Raw genomic sequence first — 18,902 nt, forward strand, 5'->3', positions numbered from 1 at the left:
ACCCAGATATAGCTTCAGCTACTCTTCAATTCCATCTGGACCTAATGGCGTACTGGTACAAACAATGGAGGGTTAAAATAAATAGTACCGAATCAGTCTACATCACCTTCACATTAAAACTAGGACATTGCCCTAACGTTTCAATAAATAATACTCAAATCCCTACATCTGACACGATCAAATATTTAGGTCTTCATCTCGACAAACGCTTAACATGGAACAATCACATAAAAACTAAAAGACTGTTACTAAATTCACGCTCCCGCATACACAAATCACTTTATTCAAATCAATTTACAAATTTAAAAACAAAAATAATAATATATAAATCTCTTTTAAAACCTATTTGGACTTACGGACTCCAACTCTTGGGAGCAGTTAAAAAATCAAACATCAACAAAATTCAAACATTCCAAAATATAATTCTCCGCAAAATTACAAATGCCCCATATTTCGTTTCAAATCATACACTCCATAACGACCTTCATATAAAAACAATTAACGAAGAAGCCAAAACTTTCTACAATAAATTTCACCTCAAATTTTCGAATCACTACAATCCACTCATAAAAGATCTTTCCATTCGAACTCTACCTGGTAATCCCCAACGCAGGTTGAAAAGAACATGGTGTCGTGACCTTCTTAAATAAATTATCAATTTAACTATTAGCATACCAATGCACTATTTACATCAGCCAAAGTATCACTAATGGGTGGCTCCTTTAATCACGAATTTCTCGTCTGAAATATTTTTTATTTCTATTTCTATTGTTACACTGCTCACATATGCTTATTGTGCAAATCGTACAGATTGTATATTTCAAATTAAAATTAAAAAAAAAAAAAAAAAAAAATTTAATGTGTCTACTATTTTTGTAATCTACAATTGGTGAATAATTAAAAGCAGAATTTTTGTTATTGTTCCATTCAATATTTTTTTTATAATCTTGTATAGCAGTTCTGATATTTTTATTAATTATACTTTTACGCTTTTTACATCCTATTGCAGTCTTTGTTTTTATTATTTTTTTGTTTTTTAAAGGTAAAATATCAGTACTCTGGGCTACATGTGTATGGTGTATAGGGAAAGGTTGTAATAATTTACTGACTAATATGTTATTAAAATGGTTACGTAACGTCCAGGTTTTACATATCATACTGTCGTAATCGATAATATAACATTCATCCAATAGATTACGTCCAAATATTAGTGAAATAGCAAATGCAATTGCAAAAATTCCACATGAATACCCATCTGGCTGTTTTATAACAGATTTAAACACAACATTGGATTTTGAAGGATATAAAATATCCAAAATCTCAAAAATCTCAAATAAATTATCATTAAGCGTATGGTATAGACTATCGTACACTTCTACGCACTTAGTTTCATTACGATAATACACACATAGCCAATGTCCAATAGCATCATTTCCAATAGATCCACTATACAAAATTTGAAAATCATCCACGTTCTCAACGGCTGTAAGTGGTGTTTGATAAAATAATACGTTTTGTGGAATAAACGATAATTGTAATTTTACGATGTCTAAAAATGCATTAATAACATTGTCTTTTAAATACGAATTTTGTATTGCTAAGGCAGTACTCATAATGTTGCAAAGTAAATGACAATACTCTTAAATAATTATAGTTAAATAATTTAGAGAAACAAAATACAAACGTGCACAGTTCACTGATCACAATCTCATTACACTGATGAACCGACATTCGGGGCGCGTTCGGCATCTGGTGGATCGTAACACGTTTATCGCATATCGATAAGAAAATGTATTATTATTTTTGGATAACGCAATTTGTATAATTGAGCTATATAGTTGATTTTTTCTTTACAACTCATAAATATAGCCTTGGAACAATTCATATCAGCACGCCTATAAAATACACACACAAAAAAAAAAGGTCAGAGTCTAGGTATATGGAAACAAGTGGAGCACAACATTTATTTCATAACATATTTTTTAGGTAACACATCTAATATGAATGGACATTTAAAGAGCAAACATAAAAATTTATAAATAACTTTATTATCTAATAAAGTTAAACCAAAGAGTCCTGAGGCATCAGTATCCGAGATTACTGTGGCATCAACATCAAAGATTCATGATTTACCTGCAAGTTCCATTGAACAAAATAAAGACCATAACGTATCCAATGAAACTTATGGGAGCATTTAAACGGCAAAAAACGATTTCAGAATCATTTGGTGTTATGGCATAGTTTAAAGAAGATGGTGCCAAATCTGAAAAAATTATCCATGCAATTATGTTTATGATATGTAAAGACAATCAGCCATTAAGCATAGTCGAAGATGAAGGGTTTAAATACTTAATGAAGACAGTTTCACCAAATTTTAAAGTACCCAGTCGTCGATATATTTCTAGCAAAATATTTGAAAAATATGATGCAATGAAGGAAATTTTTATGGACAAATTAAAAAATGTACAATATTTCACTTTAACCACAGATATTTGGACAGACATCCAAACTAGGAGTTATATTGGTGTTAACTATTCACTTTGTCGATCAATATAAATTCAACGCAGTATTATTAGGAGTATATGAACTAGACGAGAGACATACGAGTGAATATATATATATAGCCATTAAATTGGTAGATGTTTGCGTAGAATGGAATATTACTAAACAAAAAATTGTTGCAGTGGTAACCGATGGAGCGGCAAACATGACTAAAGCAATCGATTTATCTTTTGGAAAAAAAAACACATTCTTTGCTTTGCACATACACTGAATCTGGTAGCACAGAATGCAATTTCAAGTGTCTCCGAACTGACAAAATTAATTTCAAAGGTGAAAAATATTATTAAAGGTTTAAGCATAGTGTTGTGGTAAGCGACGAACTGCGAAAATCAACCAATGGTGATGGAAAACTTATTCAAGAGGTGGCAACCAGATGGAACAGTACTTATTACATGTTAGAACGCTTCACTTAACTAAGCAAAATAATTAATGATATTGTGCATAAACATATTACAGCGCCATCAATGATATCCGCAAAAGAAATCAAAGATATTTCTGATATTATAGATTTATTAAGACCTATTGAAGCATCTACCAAAGAACTTTTTGGTCAAAAATATATAACTTCAAGTATGGTTATTCCTATGATATACATGATGGTTAAAAACATCAGCCAATTCAAACCTACACAAGAATTAGGCATTCAGTTCAAAAAAGAAATCTTATTTCACTGTGAGAAGCGTTTTGGTTCAGTTGAAAGTGTTGCACTTTTAAGCATAGCAACAGTTTTAGATCCACGTTTTAAAAAGATTTATTTTAAAGATTCATTGGCACTCTCTAAGACTTTAAATTATATTTCTGACGAGATAAAACAAAACCAAGATTAAAGTGAAAGCTCAAGTGACAGTGATACAATAACAGGTATGGAAACTTCAAGAAATTAAATTTAAAAAAAATTGTATTATAATATTATTATATGTATATATTTATTTTGTTTTAGAACATGATGAAGCAAAACCTTTCAATTTATGGCAAGAACATGAATCTATGGTACAAAAATCTACCAGACGTAGAAGGCAGCTTCAGTCTGATGACATAGGGTTTCCAAATGAACTAAATTTGTACTTGAAATCAAGCGTGGCTCGGTTATCAGACAATCCTCTTCACTTATGGAAAGATATGAAAAGTGTATATCCCATATTGTCAAACATTGCAATAAAATATTTGTCAATTGTTGCAACGTCTGTACCAAGTGAGAGGTTGTTTTCTAAAGCTGGACTAACTTTAAGTAATCAAAGGAATCGTTTAACCCCAAAACATCTTAACAAATTATTATTTTTGCAATCCTTAGATGATACGTTATGGTCATTATAACCAAGTTATTGTGTTTTATGTCATAAATGTTTAAACAAAAAGTTATTGTTTTTAATATTATATTATCTATTTTGTTAAAAATTGTTTGTTTTAATATATGTATAAACGATAAGTTATGTTTTTAATATTTTAATCTCTTATGTTTTTAGTTTTTTTTTTATAATTTATAAACAAAGATGTTTTTAATATTATTTAGTTTTTGTTTAGTTTTATTGTTTTTATTAATATTATATTTGTAATTTGTATGTATTATAAGTTATAACTTATAATTTATAACTAAGTACTAAGAAAACCTATGATTTATCTAAAAAAAAAAATATACTTAGGTATTATCTTTATCTTAATACATATAACCATTATTTTTATATTACAGTAATATATTATTATATTTATAATCAGTGATATAACTACTTAATTATCAGCTATTAGGTATATTACTATTATAATAGAAATGTTCAATCTGTAATATTTATTTAAACAAATAGTTTTGTATTTGAGAATTACCCAATTAATTAACATTTAATAGTTGGTATAAAATTTGCACAATGTAGCAATTAAAAATTCAACCTCACACTAAAAAAAGAGCTTTAAGGAAAAATTTTTTTGTGAAAACATCGGTAAACATCGATGTTTCTACCATGTACATCGATTTTTAAAAACATCGATATTTTCACTGTGAGAATCGATGTAAAAAAAAAAATCGGTGTTTCAAATTTCGATGTATCGATACATCGACAATCGATGTTTATAAATCTTTGCCCATCCCTAATTTGTTGCGTATCGCCAAGAAGACGGAATTATTATTATGTTATCATTATATTGTTATTATCTTTATAAGTAAAAACAGGTTAAATACATTATTATGACAAGTCATAGATGCTATACGTATAGGTATAGTATTATACTAATACTTCACGTTTATTGCACGAAATTGCGATTGTTCGGGACGACTTATCTTTATAATGTAAAGATTTACGATTCATGATTTACGATAAGAATTTTTGGTTTGTTAACCTTTTATTTGAATATAAGTTTAAACTAACTAACTTTAGTTTAATAAAAATGTTACCGTATATATTTGTGTAAACAGTAAAGGTGATGTCGAAACTGTTCCATCTGCATACCAATGCTTACAGTTTTTCATAAGACGTAAATTTCTTTCGGTCGAAAATAAAAGTATTCGGTCTTCTCCTGAGCCACCATCATGCAACAAAAATGGATGTTCATTGTTTGTTAACCGATACTTTTGAGGTATCACTAAATCACTAAGTGATTATGGGTTAAGTGGTATAGTCTCTTCCTCATTTCTTATCCTCCGAATCGTCCGTTTAATTGAAGTTAATTTTGGTAGATGCGCTGCTGCTGAACTTGTCAACTACAGAATTTATAATAGTATAACAGTTACAGTATAGAACATATTTATTGTTCGTTTAAATTATATTTTGAATAAGTGAACTTACTGATGTCGAAATTAAGCCTATAACTGCACGTGATCTCAAGTCGGGTCGTTCGATTGCTTTTTCTTTTAATTTATTCATTGCTATATTCACCTCAATTTTTTCAGAGTCCGGAACATGATTGTGAATTTGTTCTTTTATTATTTCATCATTTCTTACATGTAAACGTCCCTTGCATTTCATTTTTTGATAATTTTCACACTTCCATATTGATTTATTTAACCATGATTTTTCGTATATATAAATGTACCCTTTAAAAGTCAATTTATCTCTACCTCGTTCACTTTTAATATATAATATATTCATAATTAACAATTAATTAATAAAAACTAACGACGTATTACGTATACTTACGTTCCGGACACGATTGAAACAAAATGTACAAAACGGCCAATAGATATAACACAATTATAATTTAAGTATGACATGTTTTTTGTATATTTTTAAATTTAGCTTTAAGGTTTGGTAACGTCAAACCCGAAGACATTTAGAGCAAAAACGAGTTATACGTGAACACGTCTTATTAGACTTACAATCACTCAAGAGACTATGTCTACGTATATAATATGTACGTGTATATTATGTTACGATAAATTTTAGCCGCGATGAATTGTACCACGGTGAATTGTACACCCGGTGAATTGTATTGCGGTGAATTAAATGCGGTGAATTATCCGGCTACCGGCCATTATCAGGTGAGGACATTATAAATTACGTTACAAAGTTTAAAATACAAAAAGTTACTACAGATGAAACGGGATGTATAAAATTACCGAACGATTTCTGCACAATCATTTATTCGCAAGATGCTCTCATTGACCAGATATGTCCCAGTGTACACAGACAATACACAAATCATGAGTGGCTGGCAGAAAGAGCAATTTTAGTAGCAAAAAATGTGGAGGTCAACGAATTAAATCTCAAGATACAAAATTTGTTACCAGAAAACTTGGTGTCATACAAATCTAGATACAGTTTGCGATGCTACTGAAGTTGTAAATTATCCAACAGAGTTTTTAAACTCATTGGATTTACTAGGCATGCCACCGCATAATTTACAATTGATTATTACAATTTACCATCGATAAAATACCTCCTTCAGAGTCATTTAAAGTTGTAATACATGCAGATAAAAAAACCACCAGAAGAATATAGAGGCAGGTATAATGCACCAACGGCAAATGAAGTTGCTTTAATGTTAGTAAATCAGCAGTTCGATCGAAGAGACATCATCCTCGAAAACCGAAGTAACTCACTTCACCGTATCAGTGAGATACATCGAGCATACGACGCACTGCAGTATCCTTTAATGTTTTGTTGGGGGGGATGATGGGTATGCAATCAATATATCACAACGCGATCCAAAAACCAAGTTACCGCTTAAAAAAATTGTCTCTGCATCAAGTTTTTACTCATATAGAATAATGGTCAGAAAAGGGGAAGACAACTATTTAGTTAATTATCGTTCTCCTTTCAGTCAATATTTGGTAGATGAATACGCCAAAATTGAAACTGAAAGACTAAATTACATCAAAAACAAACAAGCCAAATTGCGTGCAGATAGTTATATTCATTTAAAAGATGCGATTGGACGATGAGACATAGAAGCTAATCTGTTAGGCCGAATGGTTATACTCCCGTCAACTTTTACTGGTGGGCCAAGGTACATGTACGAAAGAACACAAGATGCTATGACCTACGTTAGACATTATGGTCGTCCTGACCTTTTTATTACTTTTACATGTAATCCTCGCTGGGACGAGATAAAAGAGCTCTTACTTCCCGGTCAAAGATCATATGATCGACATGATATAATTGCAAGAGTGTTTCGGTTAAAAGTCAAAAAGACCATGAACTTATTGACAAAAGGTAAAATATTCGGAGAAGTGAGATGCTATATGTATTCAACAGAATACCAAACTGTAGAAAGGTTCAGGTAGTTGTAAGCTGTAACTTACAACTACCTGAACCTTCCTGTAGGTGCTAGATACTTGGCGTTCGCAGACGACGTAGCCATCATAGCGCAGGCCACAGACACCATCGGCCTGAAAAACATACTGCAGAAAGCGGCGGAGATGACCAGGGACTGGATGAAAAACATAGGCCTCCACCTTGCTCTTCAAAAGACAGAAATGCTAGTCATCACGAAGACAAGAACTCACAACGAGCTGGAAATAGAGATAGACGGCAACGCGATACTCGCAGGAAAAAGAACTAAAGTACTTAGGAATAAGGTTGGATCAAAAACTTATATTCACAGCTCATGCGTGAACGACGTGCGAAAAAGCTAGTAGAGCCGTCCAGAACCTGTCTAGAATTTTGCCCAACGTCAGTGCTGCTAAGCAAGCCAAACGAATGCTCATGTCAAACGTGGTGCACTCAATGCTCCTTTATGGTGCCCCAGTGTGGGCTAATAAAATGAGCAAAAAAGGAATGTCGGAACTGGCCAAGGTCCAGAGACGCATCGCGCTGAGGGTCGCGTCAGCTTACCGCACTTCATCTACAGATGCAGTCCTAGTAATAACGGGAATTCCCCCCATAGACCTCCAGGCTTTAAAACGAAAAGCGATATACGACAATCGACTGAGACCAGAAACCGGCGAGGTGAGAGAAGAAGCAGAAAGCATGCTGAACAGGACATGGCAGGGTCGTTGGGACAGCGACGAGGCGAAAGGCAGATGGACGCATAAGATAATCAGTGATATCTCGCGTTGGAGGAATAGGAGGCACGGGCACACTGACTATTGGCTGACCCAAGCGCTGACTAGCCATGGATGCTTCAGCCACTACTTGCATAAAATAGGAAAGCTGGGAACCCCAGAGTGCTGGTACTGCGGTCACAACGACGATGACGCATTTCATACGATCTTCGAATGCGACGCCTGGGAGACTAGAAGATTCCGCGTGGAAACAGAAATTGGAGGAAGACTTCAACCTGAGAACATGATGGACCACATGTTGAAGGATAAACAGACGTGGGATACCATCAACGGATTCGTACGCGAAGTGCTACAAAAAAAGACCGAGGAAGAAAGAAGGAGACAAGCAATTGTCGCAGCTGCACCGTTGAGACGGCACCAGGGATCTGAAGTGAACATAAATTATTTATATATTACTTTTTGATGTATGCCGAGGGTAAAACTTGAGGGGATAGAGCCCCTCATAAATTGTAAATTAACCTAAGTAACTTGTGCGGTCTAACACAGGGGTATTGTCTCTGTGCAGACCACAAAATGTTGTATGTTAGATGTACCGATCCGTGATTGTAAGGGCTAGGCAGGCGGGGGATTGTCCCGCCTCCCACCCGCGAGGTTATATAACTACTGTGTTTTTCTTGTTGTTATTGGTATTTTTGTAATATTTATTTTTTTTCCAATAAATTATGAATACTAGGGGGTGAAATGACTCACGTCAGTGCCACCCATAGTATTCGGTTCAAAATGTAAAAAAAAAAAAAAGCTGTAACTTATTGAATAGGTTATGATAATAATCATTATCTTAAAAACTAAATTAATATGTATAAAATATTATTTAAAAAATCTTAAATAATTTAAATTTCAATAGATTTAACAAAATTTTATCTTGGCAGGTTACATACATTTATATACTTAAACCCGGCAACGACGGGTAATTCAGCTAGTATTACATAAGACTATACTATTATTACATTATATATTTAGTTCAACTTCCTCCAAAAACTGTATAAAAACTTGTCCAAAAATAATATAATATAAAGTTTATATTAATAAAATTAATTTATATTATTTATATTATAAAATGTGGACCCCTCCCAGAAAAAATTGAAAATACGCCACTGGTCATCCGATTCAGAAGGAAGTATTACTGAACCAAGAAGAAAACGTGGCAAGTTTAATAAATCCCAGCACATAAAAGAAATTGAAAAATCGGCCAGACAAAGAGGAGAAGAATTTGTTACAAGTAAAGATAATTTAATAAAGATTTATTAACAGGTTCTAACTGGAACTGTCGTAAAAAATTTATGATTAACTTAACCATAGAAGAAAAAACTCTATAATTAGCGCAGTTTATAGTGGTCGTCGTAAAAATGAAAGGGATACGTATCTTGTGGGGCTTATAGATAGATTTGATGTGCATAGACATCGAGCTTTATCGTCCGAATCAAAGCAAAACACGTCTTCTTTTAAATACTACCTATGCTATAAAAAATGCTAGTCGTGTTGAAGGCTGTCGTAAAGCATTTATGAGTTTCCATTCAATATCAAACAAAGTAATTCAACGTTTGAATAGATTACATGAAACCAATTAGTCACTTGTTGATATGAGAGGAAAACATAAAAACCGGAGAAATACTTTAGACCCAGAAATAATTTGTAAAATCCATGATCATATTTCATCACTTTTCCTAAAAACGAGGCACATTATACATCTACCACTGTTATTTATTTAGAAGCATGTCTGACGATAAAAAAAATGCATTCCTTTTTCATTGAAAATAACCCAAACTTAGAAAATGTTGTAAAATATGATTATTATTTGAAATATTTTAATGAAAATTTTGGCTACAGATTTGGTCGACCACAGCAGATGTATGCTCAACTTGTGAAAAGCTTAACACTAAAATTAAATCTCCAACACTAAACGATGTGGCAAAAAGAGTGCAGTTGCAGAGTTAGTAGTTCACAAAAATAAAGCAAAAAAATTTTATAATAAATTTAACGAAGTTTCTGAAATTTGTAAAAACAGAAGAGACGTTATGACCATTATATTCGATTACATGCAAAACCTCCCCCTCCCATTCATGCAAGTCCAGGAAAGGTTCTACCTACGTAAGTTATGGTTTTATGTATTCAATATTTATGATATTGGAAATAATAGATCTGTATTTTACACATACACTGAAGGGACCGCTAAAAGGGGTCTAAATGAAGTTTGTAGCTTTCTTAATGATTTTTTCAACACTATACCTGATGAAGTAAAGGAACTCCATGTATTTAGTGACGCGTGTGGTGGCCAAAAACCATATGGTGACTAGAATACTTTTGGCAATAACAATGAACAACAGATTTTCCAACATACACCAATATTTTCCAGTACAAGGGCACAGTTTCTTGCCCTGTGACCGCAACTTTTCAGTGATAAATCGAGTAATAAGGAGGTTTGATCGAATTTATGTACCTAGTCAATATGTAAATCTTATTAAGATAGCTAAAAATTTATCATCATTTTTGGAAGTAAAATCAATAAAAAATGATGACATACTAAACTTTCATGGATGGTGGCATCAGTATTTCAAAAAAAAAAAAGATGATAGATGAACTCCAGCCCGATCCGCGTCATATTTCATCAATTGATGAATCGACAGACTCATCTGGTGATGAAGACGATTCATTTGATTGTTGTAATTATGTACCTAATTATTTGTAAATTTGTATAATAGTTTTAAAATATTTTTTATTTTATTCATTGCATACATGTTTAAATATTCATAGTAATTATTTCGAATGTAATAATGTGATATATATATATATTAACGTGTATATTATTTAAAATAAATACTTTGATATAACCATATAATATTGTTTTAAAAGATTTTCTTTTATATTAAAATATGATACAAATTTTTAGACTCTAAATAAAGTCAAAGATCTATTGGTTTTTTCTAAAAATAAAAAAATTTAATTTGAATAATAAGTATATAAAATAATTATACAACGTGGTAGGGAGATAGAGTTGTATTGCTTCCGCGACGAGTGTCTCGCAACGCCGCGCTGTCATACAATCAATTATACAGTGTGATGGAGTGAGTTCTATTGTTTTATAAACAAGTGCACGTCTCTGTTGCATGAGGCGTTCCGTATACGAAACCGGTAACTGCCACTACAGCGAGCGGTGCGGTGGAGGAAGTTGTTTTGAATGCGCGACTGGTCATGATCTTAACGTGCGCCGAGTATAGTCACGGAACTACAAGCAACTTCACGTCACTCTATGTTATAATTTTTTAAACACTTTGAATATTGTAGTGATCGTTGTGCAGGACACTACGATCGGTAACACATTAATTATTTAACGACGTAGCACGTTGTATGAAATCTTGAGACGTGGGTTGAAAGAGATAGGTAGGTGAATAAATTTAACACTGGTATATTAAACTTATAAACTTACTGTTTTTATTAATTTATCACAATAAATTAACAAACAGTTAAAACACAAAAAAAGAAAATAACAAGTTATTCTGGGCTAAGAATTATATACTCGCGGCGATGTGGCTGTAACAAAGTCCACGACGAGCAATAATTTATTTAACAGGGGAAATGATCAGTCTAACTACCTATCTACATCTGAATAATGCTAAATGCTCAACCCGTATTTATACAGGTTCCAATGACGTAAAAGTGGCCTAATTCTAATATTATTTTGATTATTAAATTTAGCTGGACCTTGGCGAATTTACTAATATGCATAATAAGTTATTTTTGATTATTAAATATTGATTAATTAAATGCTGATTATTAAATACGCCTAGCCTTGGGCTTACTACAATATTGAAATAAACGTTTAAGTTAAAGTCTCATATTTTATTAATTAAATTTAAATACATTATCGACTGCACAATTTGAAATCGAGCCGGTGGCACGTAACAATATTAAGAGGACGCTACACATGTACATTTTATAGTCAAAATAGTGCGTTCGTATTTCAAGTGCTACGAAGTTTTCAATTAACATACAGAAATTATTAATACACCGTTGAAAGATGATAATATTTACTATGTTTTGTTGGAATCAAATTATTTAAATTGTACTTTTTTTCTGCAAAATTTCGCAAATCAAAAACTTCTTTTGTACTATTTTGTAATGTCTTAAAGCTCGCTTGTGAATCATTTTTTCAAAAATTGGTTACCAACAAAACATAGTAAATTATATCTTCTTTCCAGCGGTGTATTAATTATGCGTCTCAGATCGTTCAATACGTCGTAGTACTTGAAGTTCGAAAAGGGTTTCACAAGAAAGTTTATAATTATTTTCACCGACTAGTAGCGCCGCCACGCGGCCAGCTAAACGCTGTGCGGTTAATTGCAATAGTGGCGACCCCCGTCCATTCCCACTCTACAACGCAATAATGAGTTCGTACCACAATCTTGATAAAAATTAAAAATAAAACTACTGCGATAGCGATGGGTGCTAATAATATTCTACTAACCCTTATATGATTGCGATGATTATCAGTTTATCTAGAAATTATTTATCGTCAAAATTTTGACGAGTTTAGACTTTTGACAGACAATACTAATTGTTTTATGTGTGTCAATCCTATGTCATCAGTTGACAAGATACTTTTTGTTTTTTGCTGTGTTTTTAAAAAATTCTTATTAAATACAATTATGGACGACTTTCTGGAGTGCAAAAAAAAGCGAACAGCACAGTCAAGGCTTAAAAGTCGTAAAAAAATAAATATATGTAGATTAAATAATTTAAGGAAAAAATCATCAAAATGGTAAGTAATTATTATTAATATTAATTATTTTATTCAACTACTATACAGTTTGTACCTACTTATTGGTTATTTTATTACGTACACGTACCTACATTATTTTTATACACAGGGAACCTAGTACTCAAGGGACTGATCTATTAGAAACCGATAGAACTGTAGCTTCGCCATTTATGTAAGTAAAAATGAATCATTATAATTATTAAAAAATATTTAATTATTTATTAAAAAACGATACTATTTTGGTTTTATTTATCACGGTCGTTACAAAATAATCCTGACTAGCGATTTTAGAATTTTTTTAGAATCGGTAGTTAAGTATATGAGTAAGGTCATATTAAATTTTCAGAACTTTTTATGAAATATTTAAAATTTAATTGCATAATAACTTTCAAAAAATTAAGTGAATTCAAAGTTCTATATGTAGGTGAAAAATGCTCAAAATTGCATGACATTTTTTTTAACATAAGGAAGTATGTCTTTGATACAGAAAAAAATTTTCAAGTTTCTAGTAAAAACACATTTTGAGGTATGACTAAGTAACTAAAATCAAAAAAGTGAAAATATCGTTTACGGCGAATTTTTACCTATTTTTCCGTTATTACTCAGTTTTTCGACTTTCAAGGAAAAACTATGGAGATTTTGGAAAAATGACCATCTCAGTTCGATTTCAAATCTAAAAAGTTGCTGGACGAAACTTTTGGTCCAGGATTTCACGAAAAAGTGTTTACAAACAAGAAAAAATAATTAAATAAACATCATTGTAAACCCAATACATTCCTCGCTTCGCTCAGAATTTAAAAACTTTGAGCGTATTTTCTATCATTTTTTTTATGTGTTTGAAGTTTAAAAACTGGTTTTGCGTAAAAATCTTCGTTTTTTCTCAATTTTTATTTTATTTTACAAAATTTTAAATATATGTACATTATTAATAAACATATTTATATATGTATAAATAATATTAGTTGTACAAGTAACTATATTTGTATAGGTTATAACAATAGCTATAATGTAGAAACTGTGCAATTAATAGGATTTTCTTCTTTACAGAGGTTCTGAATCAGTAACTAATAATGATAATACTAATGACATTGATTTAAATGCAACATTGTTAGATACATCCTTGACGGAACATTCAGAATTAAAGTAAGTCTATAAGTTTTTAATAATTGGTCTTGAAAATATTATTAATTATTAATTATTATTATATTATTCATTTTCAATTTATTATACAGTATTAGTGGTATAGAAGATAATATGGAGTCATCGTTTGTAACGTCACATGAAGAACAGGATTTGTCAGTTTTTAAAGTTGATAAGAACTCTGACAACTCATCAGAAAATATTGAATTGAAAAAGTAAATTTTAAATATTCGTAATGTTTTAGATTCTTGACGTATTGATTTTATAATGATGTGTGTTTTTTTTGTGTCTGAGGACAAAATTTGCTTCTATCTTAAAAATCTTGGGTGTTTTCGGGTAGCAATGTGAATGTACTTTGAGGGGTCAAAAGTAAAAAAAATGACTATAAAAGAAATGTGGCTGATCAAAAATTCATGAAAATTTAACTTAAAGTTTATCATTAATTGTTATAGGTAGTCATTTTAAATATTCAATTTTTTTTTTTTTTTAAAATGTCGATAAGTAAACATTTTTTGGCCGAGTCAAAATACTTTAAAATTCAATAGGTTTTACATAAGTTAATCTATGAGGGATTAAAAAATTATCAAAAAACATATGCACCATTTTTTTTTAAGTTAAAATATTGAAAAAAATCGTCAAAATTGCACGAATATTTGCAAACTATTACGTTGTTCAAAATGTATAAATTTATTTGTATTCATAGCTAAGAGTTGAAAATTTAATAAAAGGTTGTCCATAGGTTTGGATTAAAATAATTATAAAAAAAATTGAGTGAAAGTCAGTTAAACAATTTTTACGAGCGTCTAAAATTTAAATGTTTTTGTGTCTGTAAAATAACTAAAAAAAAAAAATTTCAAATGTTCGTAAAAATATGACCTTTAAACGCTTATAAATAAAATTGTGAGCCTACCTTAGCATACCTAATAATATAATAATAATTATTAATATTTATTATATTGATTATATCAATTATATTTAGGTTTACTTCGACACCCTTACATGCATACGGTATGAATAATATTATAATAGATGTCAACATAACTGCTGTAGAAGAACAAGTTTCACAGACTGAAGATCAGCTTTATAATGAAAATGATAGAATTGCAACTAAGTATGCACATAATAATTAAGTGTTCCATATTTAAATGGCTTTCATTTGTAATATATTTCGGTTATATATAATTTTAATTTTAGTATAGTCGAAGGACGTAGGATTGTTGATATTAATTATTTATTTACACAAATACAACAAAGTAGGTATGACAAATTTGATTGTTTGTTTATTGACATGGAATTTAAAAGTGAACTTCGTAAAGGGTACATTTCTATATTCACATTTGAATGCAAAATGTGTGGTACCATATCTAAAATCGCATCAGAAAACTCAAATGATACAAAGTACTTGGGTATTAATCAAGCAGTAATAAATGGTACATTGGCAATTGGTACGCAATTTATACTTTTTAATAAAAATATAGGTATACAATCCATATTAATATATCAATAGATGCAATTATTTTTTGTCTTTTTATTAAAACTTTAGGAATTGGTCACACACAACTTAGTGAGTTTTGTGCCTCGGTAGAAATACCTTCAATATCGTCTACTTCATACATCCATAATCTAACCACTGTCAGCGATTCGGTCAGTGATTCTGTTATTGATGAAATGAAAATTGCGGGCGAAAAAGAGCGACAGATAGCATTAAAAAGTGGTTATGTTGATATAGAAGGAGTACCTCTGTGTACCGTTATTGCTGACGGACAATGGTCCAAAAGAAGCTACAAAACTAAATTTAACGCATTTTCTGGAGCTGTATGTAACATTTTAGAAAATATTTTGTTTTTTTTAACATTTTTCGAATTGGATAATCCTATTAAATTTACTATCCCGTAGTAAATTTTACTGTTTGTTACTTTTATTAGTGCCTACTGCCTTATTACTAAAAAATGATCTTATAATTTCATAGGCTGCTATAATTGGGTTGCAGACGAAAAAAGTACTATTTATTGGTATTAGGAATAGCTATTGCTGTATTTGTCAGCGTGCTTTAGTTAAAAAAGAAAATCCACCCAGTCATTTATGTTTTTTGAATTGGAAAAAAGCTTCAACAGCTATGGAAGCCGATGCTATAGTAGAAGGGTTTTCACAAAGTTTCAATATGCATGGCTTGAAGTACAACAAACTTATTGGTAAATGATTAAATTACATTTTTATTTATTTATTCATATGATAATAAATTATATGAATGAGCACAATCGTCGGCCGGCCGCCGACGTCGAGTGGTGGGCGCGGCTTAAACGTCGCGTGCTTGCGCATCGTGAAAACACTTAACAGCACGTTCTCTCGGTCGTTGTATGCGTTTTGTTTTCGGTGTGGCGTCCTCTTAAACACTTCTGCAAAATACATATTGGTTATTATCGTGTATTAAAATCTAATATATATCATATTAAATCCTACACAGAAATATATTTATATTAATATAAAATAATATTATTGTTGTGCACGTACTTGAGTTTAGCACAACTTATTATATTTAAAATATAATAAAAGAAAAAGGTACTGGTGCGAAAGGAAAAATATCTTTTGTTAAACGAAAATAAAGTTTATTAAATTTAAGACGAGGTTCTGCTCACGGACATTCACACTTAACGACTGCCCGCCAGTCGGGACCCGGGTACCGTGTGTGTGATCCAAAAGGGTTGTCTCAGCACATTCCTTACAGCCCGGTCTCGACTGCGATGCTAATACGCAGAATAGTGGTGACACAAACAATCACGTATAATTATAATATAATATACATAATACTATTCTGCTTACTAACTAATATAACAGGGGTTCTTAACATTATATTAATGCGAGGTATCTATAATAACCGTAATAACACAATAGGGAAGTTCTAACCAAACAATTGAACTTAAAAATTATAACTACAGTAAAACTCGCTTAAGACGCTTTCCCGTATAAGACGCTGTTTTTCGTCGGTCCCTAGACATTTTCTATACTAGTCAATGTAAAAACCACCTATTAAGACACTCAGTTTTTCTCTGTCTAATCGGGTAAAACGCTCTTTTGTTCAGTAGATTACGATAAATTTTAGTAGTTTTGTGAAAATAAAAATAGAACTTTTAGTATTATACGTGTTCTTATCGTTTTATTTTATCGCTATACCTATTTTATCAATACTTATTATAACAGTTTCACTGTATTTCATCGTATTATGAGATTTAGTAAGTGCTGATCGTTCGCATGTGTATAATCGTAATTTCGTTATGGCTAGTGGCATAAAACGTAAAGCGCTATCAATTTCGGCCAAACTCAACATTTTGAAGAAGTACGATGAAGGATTGGTTGGAAAAAAAAACAAAAGGATATTGCTAATGAACTGGGGATACCTCCTTCTACTTTAAGAACTTGTGGAGATGTAATCATGGAAAAGGCAATGGAGATTGCCGCACGTCTTAACTTAACCGAATTTAGTGGATCGACTGGTTGGATGGATAGATTTCGGAGTAGTAATTTCAGGTGAGGCTGAATCTGTTAATAATGATGATATAGCTTCATGGAAAATAACGTGTTGCCTTCATTACTGCGAGATTATGCTCCTGACGATGTATATAACGCTGATGAATTCGGATTGTTTTTTAAGCTTATGCCAGATAAGTATTTTGTTTTTAAAAATGAGACATGCTATGGTGGAAAGTTGAGCAAGGAACGACTCACGGTCTTAGTATGTACAAATTCTACAGGCACCCATAAATTGAAGTTGGTCGTCATTGGAAAAAGTAGGTCTCCTCGCTGTTTCAAAAATGTTCGTACGTTACCATGTGAATACCTTGCTCAAAGTCGTGCTTGGATGACAGGAACACTATTCATGAACTGGATTCAACAGCTAGATGTACTTTTCGGTAAACAAAAGAGAAAAATTATTCTATTCGTCGACAATTGTCCAGCTCACCCTAAAGATATCCCTACTACCAATATAAAGCTTGTTTTCTTTCCACCAAATACTACATCTAAGTTACAACCTCTAGATCAGGGTATCATTAAAGTGATAAAACAAAAGTACCGAAAAAAGTTAGTTCAGCGGTACTTGAGAGACATGGAGAGTACCGACCAAATTTCAGCCAAAGTTAATGTTTTGGACTCCATACATTACATTAGTGCCGCTTGGGATGAAATTAAACCAGATGTAATAATAAACTGTTTTCGAAAAGCTATATTTGTTGTTTTGAACAACTCTGAACAGGCTGATAGCTCACCTTTAAAAGAAGAGGACTTTCAACTTCTGCAAAATTTTGCTGATTATGCAACAATAGATGATGAACTCGTAACCAGTAGCACTCGGACTTTAGATGAAATAATCGCTGATACAAACTTAGTGGAGAATGAGAAAGAAGACGACGATCAAGAAGAAGATCAAGACTTTCCAGTATCTACTCCTACAATTTCTTCTGGTTTGCAACATCTATCGGAAATTCGGAAAGTATTATCCTCTGTTGAAAATTCCGAAGAAATGTTAGGTTGTCTTAATAAAATTGAAAACTTTCTTGCTGAAACGCATTGTCAGAACCTTAAACAGTCAAAAATAGATAATTTTTTTAATAAACAATAATAAAATATGTAATAATAATATTTTTTTAAATTAAAATCAGTAGCACAAAAATATGAGTATGAATATTGTAATTGTAATTAATTTATAAGTGTATTACCCATTAAATTATGTTTAATAATAAAAAAATAAACTCGATATTTCAATCACATCATTTTTTTTTTTTATTCCCGCATAAGACGCTTTCCCGCTTAAGAAGTTCTAGAGAGCTGGTCCCTTAAAGAGCGTCTTAAGCGAGTTTTACTGTATATTGATAATTAATTAATTTAAACACTACCAAATTTAATACTAAAAAGACATTTAGGTATTTTAAAATTAAAATATTTTTAATATTATTCATG

General features: G+C 31.4%; 2 protein-coding genes across 2 annotated transcripts; both read left to right on the plus strand.

Moving 5' to 3' along the window:
• Nucleotides 1-3,026: 3,026 nt before the first annotated feature.
• On the plus strand, nt 3,027-3,876 carry LOC112687201 (zinc finger BED domain-containing protein 4-like). Its single transcript, XM_025559788.1, has 2 exons — nt 3,027-3,300; nt 3,503-3,876. Exons 1-2 carry the CDS (start codon nt 3,027-3,029, stop codon nt 3,874-3,876), a joined length of 648 nt encoding a protein of 215 aa, XP_025415573.1.
• Nucleotides 3,877-17,511: 13,635 nt separating this feature from the next.
• On the plus strand, nt 17,512-18,645 carry LOC112687202 (tigger transposable element-derived protein 6-like). Its single transcript, XM_025559789.1, has 2 exons — nt 17,512-18,514; nt 18,608-18,645. The coding sequence occupies exons 1-2, from the start codon at nt 17,512-17,514 to the stop codon at nt 18,643-18,645; spliced, it is 1,041 nt and encodes a 346-aa protein (XP_025415574.1).
• The last annotated feature ends 257 nt before the right edge of the window (nt 18,646-18,902 follow it).

The sequence above is a fragment of the Sipha flava genome, unplaced genomic scaffold (assembly GCF_003268045.1).
Source record: "Sipha flava isolate LNK unplaced genomic scaffold, YSA_version1 335_pilon_pilon, whole genome shotgun sequence".
In the NCBI taxonomy this organism is placed as follows: domain Eukaryota; kingdom Metazoa; phylum Arthropoda; class Insecta; order Hemiptera; family Aphididae; genus Sipha; species Sipha flava.

Excerpts from the sequence above, each read along its gene's own strand:
- LOC112687201 (XM_025559788.1), top strand. The coding sequence starts at position 3,027 with ATGATATCCGCAAAAGAAATCAAAGATATTTCTGATATTATAGATTTA. Across the intron at positions 3,301-3,502 it reads AGCAACAGTTTTAGATCCAC|AACATGATGAAGCAAAACCT; the intron begins GTTTTAAAAAGA and ends ATTTTGTTTTAG.
- LOC112687202 (XM_025559789.1), top strand. The coding sequence starts at position 17,512 with ATGGAAAATAACGTGTTGCCTTCATTACTGCGAGATTATGCTCCTGAC. Across the intron at positions 18,515-18,607 it reads CTTTCTTGCTGAAACGCATT|CACAAAAATATGAGTATGAA; the intron begins GTCAGAACCTTA and ends TAAAATCAGTAG.